The sequence below is a fragment of the Pituophis catenifer genome, unplaced genomic scaffold, assembly GCF_029215685.1.
Source record: "Pituophis catenifer annectens isolate HBS135680 unplaced genomic scaffold, rPitCat1.0.hap2 SCAF_7, whole genome shotgun sequence".
NCBI lineage: Eukaryota > Metazoa > Chordata > Lepidosauria > Squamata > Colubridae > Pituophis > Pituophis catenifer.
The window spans coordinates 4,731,947-4,746,766 of NW_027256887.1; the positions used below are offsets into that span (position 1 = coordinate 4,731,947).

A 14,820-nucleotide genomic window follows, 5' to 3' on the forward strand; every position below is an offset into this window, starting at 1 on the left:
TTTTGGACAATATTTTAAATTTAATTATACACATGTTGACAAAATAATTTTAAGTGTCACAACGAAACTATCAGGTTTTAACAAAAATAACTTTAAAGTGGTACAGTAAGTGTTGTTGTCAGGTGGCTTTTATAAACGTTTTATCATCTGGGATAATTCAGCCGGACGAGGGATACAAAGTCTTTAAAACACTGCCGTTTGCTACGGAGCCACTCAGCTTACAGGGTACCAGAGAATCCTACAACCAAAGTTTTCTTTTTAAAAAAAGATAATTATTATTTAAGCTTTAAATCCCCAGAGAGCATTACAGTCGGAAATCATTACTTTTCTTTTCCCCCAATAAACAAAGCAAAAACAGAAAAGAGAGTTTTTTAAACGGTTGGATTCGTTAAAAGCTCAGAACGTTATCCTTCTATCGGGTTTTAGTTCCAATCGTAACTACTATCATTGATAGTACGGCCTGTATCTGGCTTGGTCGGGGTGATGTGGTCCCGGAAGGGGGGCCTGAGAAGGAGGACCTTGCATTCGCGGTGGCGGCCCCCTTGGAGCCGGCCATATGCCCGGGCTCATCCCTCCTGGCTGAGTGAACGGTGGGCTGAGAGTTCCTTGGTCTTCGTTGAATTTCGGCAGAGCGTTCGGGTTGTAATGGTGCGGAGGGGGGGCATTGACATTGACCGGGGGACCGCCATGCTGAGGTGGTGGTCCGGGCGGAGGGTGGTTCATGTAAGGGGGAAGCTGTCCGATCATGTGTCCGGGAGGCGGGGTGATAGGGGGAGGAGCGGAGGTCATTGGAGGGGGAGGGGCTTGGCTGTAAACCAAATGAGGGGTACCGCCCCCCTGGGGAGGATGCTGCATGGGGTGGCTGATGGGAGGCGGAGGAGGAGGGGGAGGAGCATAGTGTTGCTGGGGCGGCATGATGTGATGCGGGTGGGACACCACTGGCTGGGTCTGGTATTCGGGGTGATGGTGCGAAGGGGCTGGGGCAGGCGGTGGCGGTTCTCGGCCGCCGGAGCTGGAATCATCCTGGATAGGGACAGTGATGAGATTGCTGTGCTTCCGGGTCGAAATGCGGAAAGTGTCTTGGTTGACGGGGCGAGGGGGAGGCGGCGCCATGGACATCTCGGCGGGGGAGGCCCGGATGTCGTCGTGGGGCGGGTTGTAATGCTCGTGGGGCACGTGCTGGAGCGGTGGCGGTGGCGGCATCAGGATGTGCTGCTTCGGCGGGAGGTGGCTCAGGTGATGCTTGTCGGGTGGCATGATGAACCGTTCCGGGATGTCAGCCGGAGGAGGAGCGATAGGAGGGTGGACGGGTTCCAGCGGAGGACGCGCCACCGGCTTGCCAGCCCTCATGTGCCGGTGGTTGATGTGAGCCTGCAAGTCTCTCTGAGACAGGTATGTTCTCTTGCACCCTTGCACGATGCTGCACATGAAGAGGGACCCACGGATGCACTGCTCGATTCTCTGCACCGGATCGTTACAGCTAGTTTGGAGAAAAGAAACGGGATTTAGAGACACCACCGTTACTCAAATCAAACCAGAAGGGACGGTACAGCCCTCAACTTAACTACAAGTGGGGACCAGAATTACCGCTGCTAAGCAAGGCGGACATTGATGTGTGCTTGATTTTACAGCTTTTTTCGGCCATGGGGAATTGCTGTAGTTTAAGTGGAGCATGTGGTCGTTAAGCGAAACCAGCTTCCCCCATGGACCCTGCTTGTGGGAAGGTCGTAACTGGCGATCGCCTGACCCCTCAGGATACTGTAAACAGGTTGCCCAGTGCCCAAATTTTGATCATGTGACTGGGGATGCTGTGACGGCTTAAGTATAAAGGCCAATCCCGGCCCCCCCGCCCCCGGTGCCACTGTGACTTCAAACTGTGGATAAGTGAATAGTTGTAAGTCAAGGACTACCTGTATATAGGTAGTCAACTTACAACAGTTTGTTGAGTGACCCTTCAAAGTTACAACGGACACTGAAAAATGTGACTAAGGATCGTTTTTCATAGTGACGGCTTTGCAGCATCCCTACAATCTTGTGATCCAAATTCAGAGGCTTGGCGACTCAGATTTATGGCGGTTGCAGTATCCCGGGGTCATGTGATCCCCTTTTGTGACCTTCTCACAAGCAAAGTCAAGGGGGAAGCCAGATTCACTTAACAACCGTGGCAAGAAAGATCGTAAAAGGGGGCAAAACTCCCTTAACGAATGTTTCACTTAACGACAGAAAATGTTGGGCTCAATTGTAGTCGTAAATTGAGGACTGCCTATATCGTTTAAGTACAATTATTGTCTTCTGCATTGGCTCTTTGTTCTGATCTAGAGTTTGCACACTAAACAACGGATTATATCTACAATTCCATAACGCCATTGGGTCTAAGGAGCCACATTAGATACTCTGATCATTTATCTTCTAAAACTTTTTGTGGAGCAGGAGTCCCACTGCTAATCCTAAAATGAGAATATCTTTGCATGTGTCCGGTGCCATCCAAACACAAAGCAAATGGGATCCAATCACAAATATATATATGCTGCGAGATGGAGTCGAACTGTGATAAAGATCAGAAAAAAGCCGTCACCTAGCCTAGTGACGGCTAACCTTTTTGCCATCGCGTGCCAGGAGTGGGGAGAACGTGGGGTGGTAGTGGTCGTGCATGTGCGTGTCCATAATTCTATGCCCCTTGCCCCCATACATGCACGTGCGACCCCCACCCCCGCTCCGGCACGCAATGGCCCGGTGGGCCCGTTTTTCTCTCTCTCCAGGTTCCAGAGCCTTCTTGGCAAGTTGGAAGTTAGCAAACGGGCCATTTTCAGCCTCCAGAGGGCCTCTGGCGGGGTGGGGAAGGCAGTTTTCACCCTCCCCAGACTCCTAGAATGGCTCTGGAACCTGCAGACAGCAAAAAACAGGCCTTCCGGTCCTACCAGAAATTGGCAAACGTTTCCTGCTTCCAGGCGGGCTTGGGGGGGAAAGGCCATTTTCGCCCTCCCCAGACTCCTAGAAAGGCTCTGGAGCCTGGGGAGAAAGAAAAACGGGCCTTCCCCACCACACCCCGAGGCCCTCCAGAGGCAGGAAACAGACTGTTTCCCTACCTCTGTTCTGCCCCAGCTACGGACCCCAAAGAATGCAGCACACACAAACTCTATACAAAGCTTATTTTACTCAAATAACTTAGTCTTTATCAACTTAGTCTTCATTTATTAATGAACTGTCTTAACAGCCTACCAGAATTCTAAGATAAGGTAATCACAGTCTTACTAGAGTTGGCAGAAAGCCCAGAAACATTTTTGCAGACATGAAAGAGAGTGAACTAAAGTTGTTCTCTACAGCTTGCTGAAAGTGGTGTTCCTTCTTAAATAGGCTAAGGGAGTGGCCAATTAGCCCCAAGCCTTACTCTCGAGACCTCCTCCTGAGGAGCCGCCGCTGCCTTTTGGCAGCTCTGCGCGCCTGTGCATTGAGAAGAGGCTCCACCTCTTAGTCATCTTCACTTAAAGGAGCTTCCGGAGGTTCTGAAGGCCCTGGCTGAATCCCCGCCTCTGACACCACATCTTCTCCAGCCTCCTTACTGTCTAACTCGAGCGCCAGCTGCACAGGCTGCTGACGCAGCACCACACCAGCCTCCTCGTTGTCGGAATCAGCTACAATCTGCACAGGCCGCTGACAGGCTACAACAGCTTCTGGTGGGCCCAGAAGGCCTGAAAATCAGCTGAGGTTGCGTGCCCACCGATATGGTTACGCGTGCCACCTGTGGCACGCATGTCATTGGTTCGCCATCACGGACCTAGCCACAAAAACGCCTCTCTTACCCTGGACACATCTTGTCGCCTTTCTTCTCGTGTAAGAGAGCACACTCGTAGCAGAAAACATGCTTGCAGGGTATCTAGTAAAAGAGAAAAATAGACAACTCTTTTAATTGCTTAAATGAATGGAATGAATAAACACTGTGCTAAATCTGCCCTTTAAAAAAAAGGACGGGACAGTATTTTCCTATTTTACATTTCGATTTTACATCCAAGTTTTTAAAAAAAAACATTAAGAAAGTTTAGCAACTGAGAAACAATGAGTTTAAATTAATAATAGCGAAACAAATAAAATGGCCTGGAAATAAAAATTCCTGTGCCTGTTCTTGTTCAAAAGAACAGGACAATGAAAATGTATTTACAGTAATGGCCACAATTGTGGAAACCTTTTGGGAAAAGTGTATTTTCTAAAACTAACTAGTAATACCACATTTTTTGGGAGTAGTATCATAAAATTATATATCAATGGAAAGATAATTGAATCAAGAATGTAATGCAATAACTTTTGTTAAAGATTTGCTATTAGATTTGCAGTAACAGGATAAAGAAGAAAAGGGAAACACGTAGAAAAAACAAGATATACAAACATGATCACCATAGAAAAAATGAGATATACAAAAAAGATCACCATGTTAGTTAATACTTAGTTGGGTAACCTTTAGTATGAATGACGGCCTTACAACGTCTTCCCATGGAGTGAACCAAGTCTTTTAGTTCTGCAGCTGTTATAATGTGAAACCAAGATTGAATGATTGCTTCTATTAACTGGGTTTTATTGCTGGGTCGCTTCTGACTAACAAGTTTCTTTAGTCGGCTCCCTAGATTTTCAATTGGGTTAAGAAGATCTGGGCTATTCCCAGGCCATTCCAGCAATGGAATAGGATTATCTTGAAACTCCCCAAAAAAAAAAAAAAAAAAAAAAAAAAGTGGAGTTATTAGCCATCAAACCTCAAAAATACACTTTCCCCAAAAGGTTTCTACAATTTTGGCCACAACTGTATATACTATTTAACTGGTTCTGTTGGACATACAAAGGTTGTACAAAACCTTTTACTTGAAATGCATTATACAAAAAATGGCAGAGAGACAAAGACTGGATGGACTATATATAGCCAGACATCCTTTAAAAATAATATTGGGATGATCTCTGGGTCATTTTGATCTTAATCTATAACCTGGAAGAGAGGAGAAATACAACTCTGAGATAAATGCATCAACCAACAATTCTACAGACTCCTCTCTAAAGCAAAATATATCAAAGCGTTTCATTTCAAAAGATGAGCAGCATAAATTTCAGAGTGCATCCAACTTTTGAGCATGAAAATGATGTCCTAGCGTGAAACGAGGCAGCTGTACGCATTTTTACCTTGTGAACCTCTAAGCTTGAAATGTTCCCGGAATGCCTGAGCCAGATAGCTATCTGAATTTTCATATTTGACTCGTTTGGAAACAAAATGTTTTGCATATCCCCAATCAAAAGTCTGAAGAAATGGAAGGGTTTTTTTTGTCCCAGCAACTTCAAGCTGAAATGCTGGATGGATCAGTTCTTTTCTTTTAGTGTTTCTCAACCTTGGCATCTTTAAGATTGTTCTGACCTAGGCTTCCTTAGAAATTAAACAGCACAAACATATTCCCGGCAAACTTCTTTAATTCGTACAGCTGTAAATTACTTTCATTTACAGTCCGCAAGGCTTGATATAGAGTCTTTCAGAGGAAGGTTATCAACACCCACCTATCTCACGTGGAACGCTGCCAAGGAGCTAATTTCCAGACGCAGGGCAAGGCCAAACTTGGCACAGAGTCACAAACAGAAGTTTCAGATCTTGAATTGGCCAGATGAACTAATTGCTTCCTGCAAAAGCTCCCATCCCATTTGCTTCTCTTTTATGTCTTATGGGAGGAGCCAATCATCTCCAAGCCTTACTCCCAAGTCGACCCTGTTTCCTTAATTGTTCCTGTCTCCTGGCAGCTCTGCGCATGCGCACACTGGGAACAGGCTCACGCTGTACTTCTGCCCCATTGATGCCCGATTCCGAAGGCAGCTGATAACTATCAGACGGTCCTGCCCCCATCTCTGCCTCCGAAGCAGAGCCCTCATCCGGGCCTTCCCCAGCCTCCAGGACTGGCCCATGTTCTTCCTCAGCCTCATCGCTGTCTGACTCCGCTGCCAACTCCGCAGGCTGCTGGCGGATCACAACAGAAGCCAGAGTCACTTAAAAACCATGTTACTACCCTGCCTCGCTGATGTCAGACTCCGGAGGCAGCAAAGAACTACCAGATGGCCTTGGCCCCCTCTCTGCCTCCGACTCAGAGCCCTCATCCGAGCCTTCCCCAGACTCCAGGACTGGCCCACGTTCCTCCCCAACCTCCTCACTGTCCGAATCTGCTGCCAGCTCTGCAGTAGTTTGTGCGTGTTGACTTTATCTCGCACAACATCCTGTTCAACGGGGCCCTGGCACATAGAAATACGGTACCGTTTTTCAGAACGAAAAGACACCATTCTGCAATATGTATCAGGACTATGATGGAAGGCATCAAATCCTTTGACTTACCATGCGCCCGTACATTTTAATGGGTAACCCGCATTTGTCACAGAAATGGACCGGGGTGTCATCCTTCTCTCCAAGTAAATTTATCTATCAAAAATACAAATATTATATTTTCATTAGCTGACCATCACTCTTGTTCTTACATATGCAGCTTCAGAAAACCCAATTTCGTTAAAACGTTCACAGCTTTTACAAATTTTATTAGGTTCTCGAAATATAAAACACAGAGAAAAATGAAAGTAAAGGCATAGTAAGGGAGGCAAAGGGGAAGAGGAAAAAGTGTAGGATAAAAGGGGAAAGAAAAAGAAAAATTAGCTATGGAGATTCTCAGTCAGCCAGGCCACGGCTGTCCCAAAGGTGCTTTTTTCAAGAGGCAACTGGACTTTCTGGTTTTTTCTTTGAAGACATTTCGCTTCTCATCCAAGAAGCTTCTTCAGTTCTGACTGGATGGTGGGGAATGGAAGGATTTATATTCCTTGCAGACAGCTGGTCATTTGCATTCTTTTTTTTTTTTAATTGAAAAAGTTTTTCAAATACAAATTTTTCCCCCTTTCCCCCCCCAACCCCCCCTCCCCCTCCCCTCCCCCCATGGCTTCTGCAAGATGAAATCCAAATTAATATCACATTATATAATACTTTACCACCCTTTTACACCACCCCCTATGTACTAAACATTTCTTTCTAACATTATTATTATGTCCCCGGTATACTATACATTTCAAAACAGCATTCGGCTATAAAATTATATAATAGATCCTAATTTGGCATTTATTCTACTCATAATCTACCCATTTCCTCCACCCCCATACGTATATCTCTCAAATCTTTTAAGTATATTAATATCTAAACATAACATCCCTTTTCCTAAACTAAGCAATCAGTAACGTTACCTATCACCTTATACCATATCAATTTTGTTTCACCCACTTTCCTACAGGTCTACCATACATAATATATTTAATATCTTTATTCTTCTGCCCGTATCACTAAAAGATATTTCCATATATAAATAAAACCCTCAAATGACTTTAAATTTGTATTCCATATAGTATCTTCTGTAATGTCTGGTCATTTGCATTCTTAATTTAGAGAGTCGTTAAGGACACCTGAGGACACAGATAAACCTCCAAGTGGCCTCAACGACCCTCTAAAAGGATGCAAATGACCAGCTGTCTGCAAGGAATATAAATCCTTCCATTCCCGACCATCCAGTCAGAGCTGAAGAAGCTTCTTGGATGAGAAGCAAAATGTCTTCAAAGAGAAAGTCCACAGCCTTCTCTGTGGGGGCACCCACTATCTGGAACGAGCTCCCCCCGGAGAATCCCGGATCTGCGCACTTTCCGCCACGCTCTTAAGACCTTCCTATTCCAGCAAGCTGGCCTGGCCTAACCTTTTTTCCCCTTTTCTTTTAAATCGAAAATTTTAAATCTGTTTTTAAATTATTGGGATGTTTTAAATTTGTCTCGGGCTAAATTGTTTAATCTGGTTTTATTTCTGCTTTTAAAATTTGTATTAATGTATTTTATTTTGTGCCTGTTCACCGCCCTGAGTCCTTCGGGAGTAGGGCGGTATATAAATCTAATAAAACAAATAAACAAACAAACAGTTGTCTCTTAAAAAAGCACCTTTGGGAAAAAGAGGAGCACTAACTTCCAACTTTTTTTAGCGCAGAAAAATAAAAATAATATTTCAGGCTCATTTTTTTTTTTACTTTTACATAGTAATACATAGCAGCCATTTCTATAACTGGATGTTCTTAAATTTTTCAATATCATTTTGTTAGCTCACTACTGCAACGTTTATTAACATACAACTCCCACTGCTGTTGTTTTTTTAAAGGGTAGCGAACCCCTGTGGAAAACAATCTGAATTTTTGTAAGCAAGCTAACATGTATTTAAATGTTGAGGCAATTCCCATACCTTGAAATCCCAGAAGAGGTGTCCAGAGAATCTTCGCTGGTTGCTAAACACATCGGCTCCCTTGCACTCGTATCGTTCTTCTTCATTGTAGTCAAACTCTTATGGAAAACAAAGTCCAAATAAAAATTTGGGCATTAGCTTTCACTCTAATTGGTAAAACTCCAGCCTTACAATTAATTCGAATGTCACAATCGAACTGTAAGTAAGAGCTGCACAGCACTTTCAGAAAAATACACCAAGAGAACTGAAGTGTTTTCTCTGTAATGAAAAATACATGCTAAAGGAAACAAACGAAGTGTTTAAAAGGTATGATATTTATGTAAGCTGTTTACCAAGCATATTATTAAATTAATAATAATATTAGCATAAATTATATTAAAGTATCTGGAATATCTTTACGATTCCCAAGGCGCGTCTCAACTTTGAAACACCCCTAACATTTGCAAAATTGAAAATTGAAAAATTGGACACGTCCTATAAAATGGGTACTGTTATCATCAATATAATGAAAAGGCTAATGCCAACAATATTTGAAAGATGGTATATACTGTATTTTTCGGACTATAATACGCACTTTCCCCCCCCAAAGTAGGTGGAAATGTCTGTGCGTCTTTACAGCCGTTTTTGGCCTCCCGACACCCCCCATGTCCCGTTTTCCCAAAAATGTAAAGGGTTTGGGAGGCCTGCAGAGTGCTCCTGGGGCCCGGGGAGGGCAAAAACCGGACGCGCGGAGGCCAAAAACTGTTTTTCTTTCTTGTTTTCCTCTTCGAAATCTAGATGATCTTATAGTCCAAAAAATACCGTAAGTGCAGGCAGTCCTCATTGAGCAACTAAAATTAAGACCGGACGTTAAGTGAAGCGGTTGCTAAGTGAAACCGGCAATTTGTGGTGATGATCTATACTTCTGCTTTCCTTTGCTTACAAACCTGCAAAGATTGTACATGTGAGAGCTGGTTGCAAAGATACTTTTTCATCACTAGTCTTAGCTGTGAACAGTCACTGAACAAGTCAGTCACTAAACACAGACTACCTGCACCTATGTCAGTGATGCCTAATCTTTTTGTCATCACGTGCCAGGAGCGGGGGAAGCACGGGGGAGGAGCGTGCATGTATGCCCACTCCCATAATTCTATGCGCCCCGCCCCCGCACAGGTGACATCCTCCCCCCCACCCCGCTCCTGGCATGCGATGGCCCGGTGGGCCTGTTTTTCTCTCTCCTCAGATTCCAGAGCCTTCCTAGGAGTCTGGGGAGGACAAAAATGCCCCCCCCCCGGAGGCCCGTTTGTCAACTTCCGGTGGGACCAGAAGGCCCGTTTTTTTGCTCTCCCTAGGCTCCAGAGCCTTTCTATGAGTTGGCAAATGGGCCATTCCTGGTCTCCAGAGGGCCTCCAGGGGGGTGGGGAAAGCTGTTTTCGGCCTCCCCAGACTCCTAGAAAGGCTCTGGAGCCTGGGGAGAGAGAAAAACGGGCCTTTTTCCCCACCCGCCAAGGCCCTCCGGAGGCAGGAAACAGCCTGTTTCCCTACTTCTGGTGGGCCCAGAAGGCCCAAAAATTAGCTAGCTGGCGCACACCTGTGCACCAGAGCTGAGCTCGCGTGCCTACCGGTATGGCTACGTGTTCCACCTGTGGCACGTGTGCCATAGGTTCACCATCATGGACCTATGTGAATGCTAACTAAGATAGGAGAATCACCTGCTGAATTGAGGTGAGCTTGCCATCAGCCTGATTTAGCAGGGCTTTTTAATGACAAGGTGTGTATCTAAAAGACCACTCTGTTATAAAGGCATCACAACACACACAACATATGCAGGTAGTCCTCGACTTACAACAGTTCGCTTAGCGACCGTTGGAAGTTACAGCGGCACTGAAAAAAGGACTGTTAGGACTGTTTTTCACACATATGACCATTGCAAATCCCCATGGTCATGTGACTTACATTCGGATGCTTGACAACTGATTTCACATTTATGACGGTTGCCGGGTCTGTGTGGTCCCGTGATCCCGTTGCGACCTCCTGACAAGCGAAGCCAATGGGATTCACTTAACAACGGGGTTACTAACTTAACAATTACAGTGATTTGCTTAAGGAACGTGGCAAGGAAAGTCGTCAAATGGGGACGAAACTCACATAACAACTTTCTCACTGAGCAACCTAGATTTTTGGCTCAATTCTGGTCGTAGGTTGAGGACTGCCTGTATACCCACACAGAAACAAGAGGATTCTACTCTGTCTTTGTATTCATCTTTAGCTGAAGCGTCTATCCATCTCTTCGATTGCGAATGGATGTCAGAAAAAGACAATATATATTTTTTTTCAGAACGTTGCCCGAATCGGTTTACCTTCTTCGCCAGCCTTGGAAGGGACCCTGTTCATATTTCTGGTGGGACGAGGTGGGGTCGGTTTGGCTTTGATGGTCTGTTTGGAGATCAGCTTTATCGGAATCCGCCGACGCACATCAAGACCGCCCAAAGTTCCGGAACTATTTGTCCCTTGCAAGTCATTGTCTGCATCAAACAAACAAACAAACAAACAAACGCACAAACAACATGATACGTAAGTTTCCAGTTCCTCAGGTCTGATGCAGCACTGGAACCTCTTCCCAAGTCTATAGACTATTTTACAACCTTGTTCTGACCTAGGCTTCCCAAGACTCCTTGTCCCGACAAAAACCCCTTTTTATTAAGTTACTGTGAATTCCTCTCATTCACACTCAGCAGAGTCTTTCAAGGGAGAATTTACAGTCACAGACCTTCTCTGGCTTGGAGAGTTGCCAGGCCGATATCTTCAAAACTTGGCAAGGAGTCACGAACCAATTAAGAGAACTAATTGTCTCCTGCAAACTCCACTCCCCTTTTGCTCCTCTTTTATTGCCTGGGGGGAGGGAGGGCGCATTCATTGTCCACCTATGGTTTTACTCCTGAGTTGAACCTTATTCCTTAGCTGTTCCCTTCTCCTGGCAGCTCTGCACATGCACATACTGGGAACAGACTTGATAAAACAGTCTTTCAGAGGAAGGTGATCAACACCCACCTAATTTCCAGACACAGGGCAAGGCCAAACTTGGCACAGAGTCAAAAACAGAAGTTTCAAATCTTGAATCGGCCAGATGAACTAATTGCTTCCTGCAAAAGCTCACGTCCCGTTCCCTCCTCTTTTATGTTTTGTGGGAGAGGCCAATCATCTCCAAGCCTTACTCCCAAGTCGACCCTGTTTCCTTAATTGTTCCTGTCTCCTGGCAGCTCTGCGCATGCGCACACTGGGAACAGGCTCACGCTGTTCTTCTGCCCCATTGATGCCCGATTCCGAAGGCAGCTGATAACTATCAGACGGTCCTGTCCCCATCTCTGCCTCCGAAGCAGAGCCCTCATCCAGGCCTTCCCCAGCCTCCAGGACTGGCCCATGTTCTTCCTCAGCCTCATCGCTGTCCGACTCCGCTGCCAACTCCGCAGGCTGCTGGCGGATCACAACAGAAGCCAGAGTCACTTAAAAACCGTGTTACTACCCTGTTTCCCCTAAAATAAGACATCCCGATAATAAGACCAATCAGGCTTTTGAGCGCAACCAACTCTCCTTTATTTTCCAGAGCCATTTGTTGCTTCACTAACAAAAAAAGAAAGAATGTGAGGGTGCTTTTTTTAGCGTGTATAAAAGTTATTCCTGTTCAAGATATATAATGAGAAAGTTATCTATTAATAATAGCAATAGCACTTAGACTTATATACCGCTTCATACCCTGTTTTCCCCAAAATAAGACTGTTTCCCCTGATAATAAGCCCAATTGGGCTTTTGAGTGCATGACAATAAGGCCAAGCGCTTATTTCAGGGTTCAAAAAAATATAAGACAGGGTCTTATTTTCAGGGAAACACAGTAGTGCATTTACAGCCCTCTCTAAGCGGTTTACGGAGTCCGCCTATTGCCCCCAACAATCTGGGTCCTCATTTTACCCATCTTGGAAGGATGGGAAGCTGAGTCAACGACAAATAAAATCTATTTTGGCATCAATACATCCCAAACTCCAAAAGAAAGTTAAGCCCTGAAACTTAACACTAGTACTATAGATAGGGAAATATATGTTGTGAATCAAAACAGCTGAGAATTTAATTCATGATATGCGTTGTCCAATCATAAGGGATTCTCACCCCAGAGGACCCTCAAATTTCTAACATTTTAAAATACATATTATACTTTTGAACCAGTCCATCAATAACAGCAGCAGAGCAGCAATCCCTGCTGATGTATATAAAGTTATAAAAGTGACTAAAGAAAATTATTGATCATATTCTGCCTCCAGAAGTTGTGAACACTCCAACACTGGAAGTTTTTAAGAAGATTTTGGATAACCATTTGTCTGAAGTGGTGTGGGGTTTCCTGCCTAAGCAGGGGGTTGAACTAGAAGACCTCCAAGGTCCCTTCCAACTCTGTTTATTCTATTCTATTCTATTCTATTCTATTCTATTCTATTCTATTCTATTCTATTCTATTCTATTCTATTCTATTCTATTCTATTCTATTCTATTCTATTCACTTTATCCTATACTTTAATGCAGCAGCTTGTAAGAAGATATACAATTCTTTCTGATCAAGACAAGATAGGAGAAGGGAATTTTAATCAGCTGGTACGTAGATGTCATGTACCTGGAACATGAAATGCAACAAATCAACCGGCAAAAAGTTCTCAGGGCTTATTCGAACGATCTTAAAACTGCCAAAAAACGAGTTTCCATCATTTAAGAGCATACCAGACAATTTCAGCTATCTGAGCCCTGTAGTAAATCAAATAACTCACCGACAGAATATTTATACGGGATCATGTCACCGTTCAAATGGCTTCTCGTATTCTCAATTTCAAAGCCAACTTGTCAAGTTTATATTTACATCAGTCACATTGCTTCTGGGTCGTGCTGTGGGCAACAACGAATTTGCCTGCTGTTTCCCTAGGAATCCACGGAGTTTCTTCCAAACGGTTTGAAATCAACCCTCGCTGGCAAAAAGATGCTGTGGCCATTTTAAACTCCTCTCTGTTCAGTGGAGTGGAATGCTGACAATGAATCACCTAACCGCCATTTAGGTGACAGTTGATAGCATTTATATTATCCCTCCTCACATTTTGCAATGGGAAAAGCTTTATTTTATTTTATTTTAATATTATGAATAGGCCAAAAGAAATTCTCTGAATATAGGGTTTTTTTTTTAATGCGCTACAGTAAGAACAGGAGCAAATGGGAAATGACTAGCCTAATAACACTACCAAAAAAAAAAAAAAAAATCCCCCAACAAATATATTACTATATGCTCTTGTAAAATGTTTTAATTTTTTAAGATATCATAGATTCCTGACCGGTTTTGCTGTAACAGATTAACGGGCCTATCCCACTGGAAACTATTAAAAGGCATTTACCGGAAAGCAAAGAAATACAACTAAATTCACATCAACTTCAAAGAAAAAGCCTCCGAACTAAACAATATTAAAACTCTTAACACAGAGTTTCAAAGTTTTTTTGTGTGTGTGCCAGACATTAAAAGAAGCGCTAGGAGAGAGTTTTCTTAAGTTATTCACAAGCCTTCCAAATAAACTATAGCAATGAAAGATTTCTCTCTCACACATAGTAATTTGCCATCCTGTATTGCATTTTAGGGACGATGTGGCTCAGTGGCTAAGATGCTGAGCTTGTCGATCAGAAAGATTGGCAGTTCAGCGGTTTGAATGCCTAGTGCCGCATAACTGGGTGAGCTCCCGTGACTTGTCCCAGCTTCTGCCAACCTAGCAGTTCGAAAGCAGGTAAAAAATGCAAGTGGAAAAATAGGGACCACATTTGGTGGGAAGGGAACAGCGTTCCGTGCGCTTTTGGCGTTGAGTCATGCCAGCCACATGACCACGGAGACGTCTTCGGACAGCGCTGGCTCTTCGGCTTTGAAACGGAGATGAGCACCGCCCCCTAGAGTCGGGAACGACTAGCACGTATGTGCGAGGGGAACCTTTGCCTTTATTGCATTTTAAAAGATGATGTTAGCATGGCCGTCTAGATCTCTTTTCTAACTTTAGGAAATAAAGCATGTTTTTCTTCTGAGCCAAGGCCATTCCTTTTGGTATGCGAGAACTTGTTTGTCTAGCAATTAAACGATAGAAAGTGTATCCTGAAATGTCCTTGAACACACTTGTCTAAAAAAGATACAAACCCAGCTGGGAAAGAGAGCAAACGTAACCCACAAATTTTGCCCCTCGTGGAACCTTATCTAGAATCAACGTTTAGTATTGTCCAAACCTCACGTCATCAATGCCTTCTTGATCTAATGCTTTTCTATCACAGGTACCAAACTGTATCGTTTATTTCTGTACTCTATAAAAATATTCATTCTCCCTAAATAAATACTTTTTTTTTTTTGGCTTTACCTGAATTACTTGGTAATTTGTATTTAGGGTAGGCAAAAAAAAGCCACTTTTGCAAAGGTAATAATTGTATCCTCTCCCAAATTCTGAGCGTAGGTCTCCAGTTCCCACGCAAACTCGGTTGCCCGAGTTTTGCAGGCAACATAAATGTCCTAGCAGAAGGCTGTC

General features: G+C 44.0%; 1 protein-coding gene across 2 annotated transcripts in view; it reads right to left on the reverse strand.

Moving 5' to 3' along the window:
- The window catches only part of CBLL1 (Cbl proto-oncogene like 1), a 17,678-nt gene continuing 2,858 nt past the window's right edge, over nucleotides 1-14,820 (reverse strand). The window contains exons 1-6 of one of the 2 annotated variants that reach the window (XM_070946625.1): nucleotides 13,051-13,148; nucleotides 10,603-10,767; nucleotides 8,264-8,361; nucleotides 6,347-6,430; nucleotides 3,801-3,874; nucleotides 1-1,480 (exon numbers count right to left, since the gene is read on the reverse strand). In XM_070946625.1, the coding sequence (XP_070802726.1) occupies nucleotides 445-1,480; nucleotides 3,801-3,874; nucleotides 6,347-6,430; nucleotides 8,264-8,361; nucleotides 10,603-10,767; nucleotides 13,051-13,075 (1,482 nt within the window). In that variant the 5' untranslated portion in view covers nucleotides 13,076-13,148 and the 3' untranslated portion in view covers nucleotides 1-444. Of the gene's footprint in view, nucleotides 1,481-3,800; nucleotides 3,875-6,346; nucleotides 6,431-8,263; nucleotides 8,362-10,602; nucleotides 10,768-13,050; nucleotides 13,149-14,820 lie in introns of those variants that run through there. The other variant, XM_070946626.1, reaches the window with a different exon arrangement.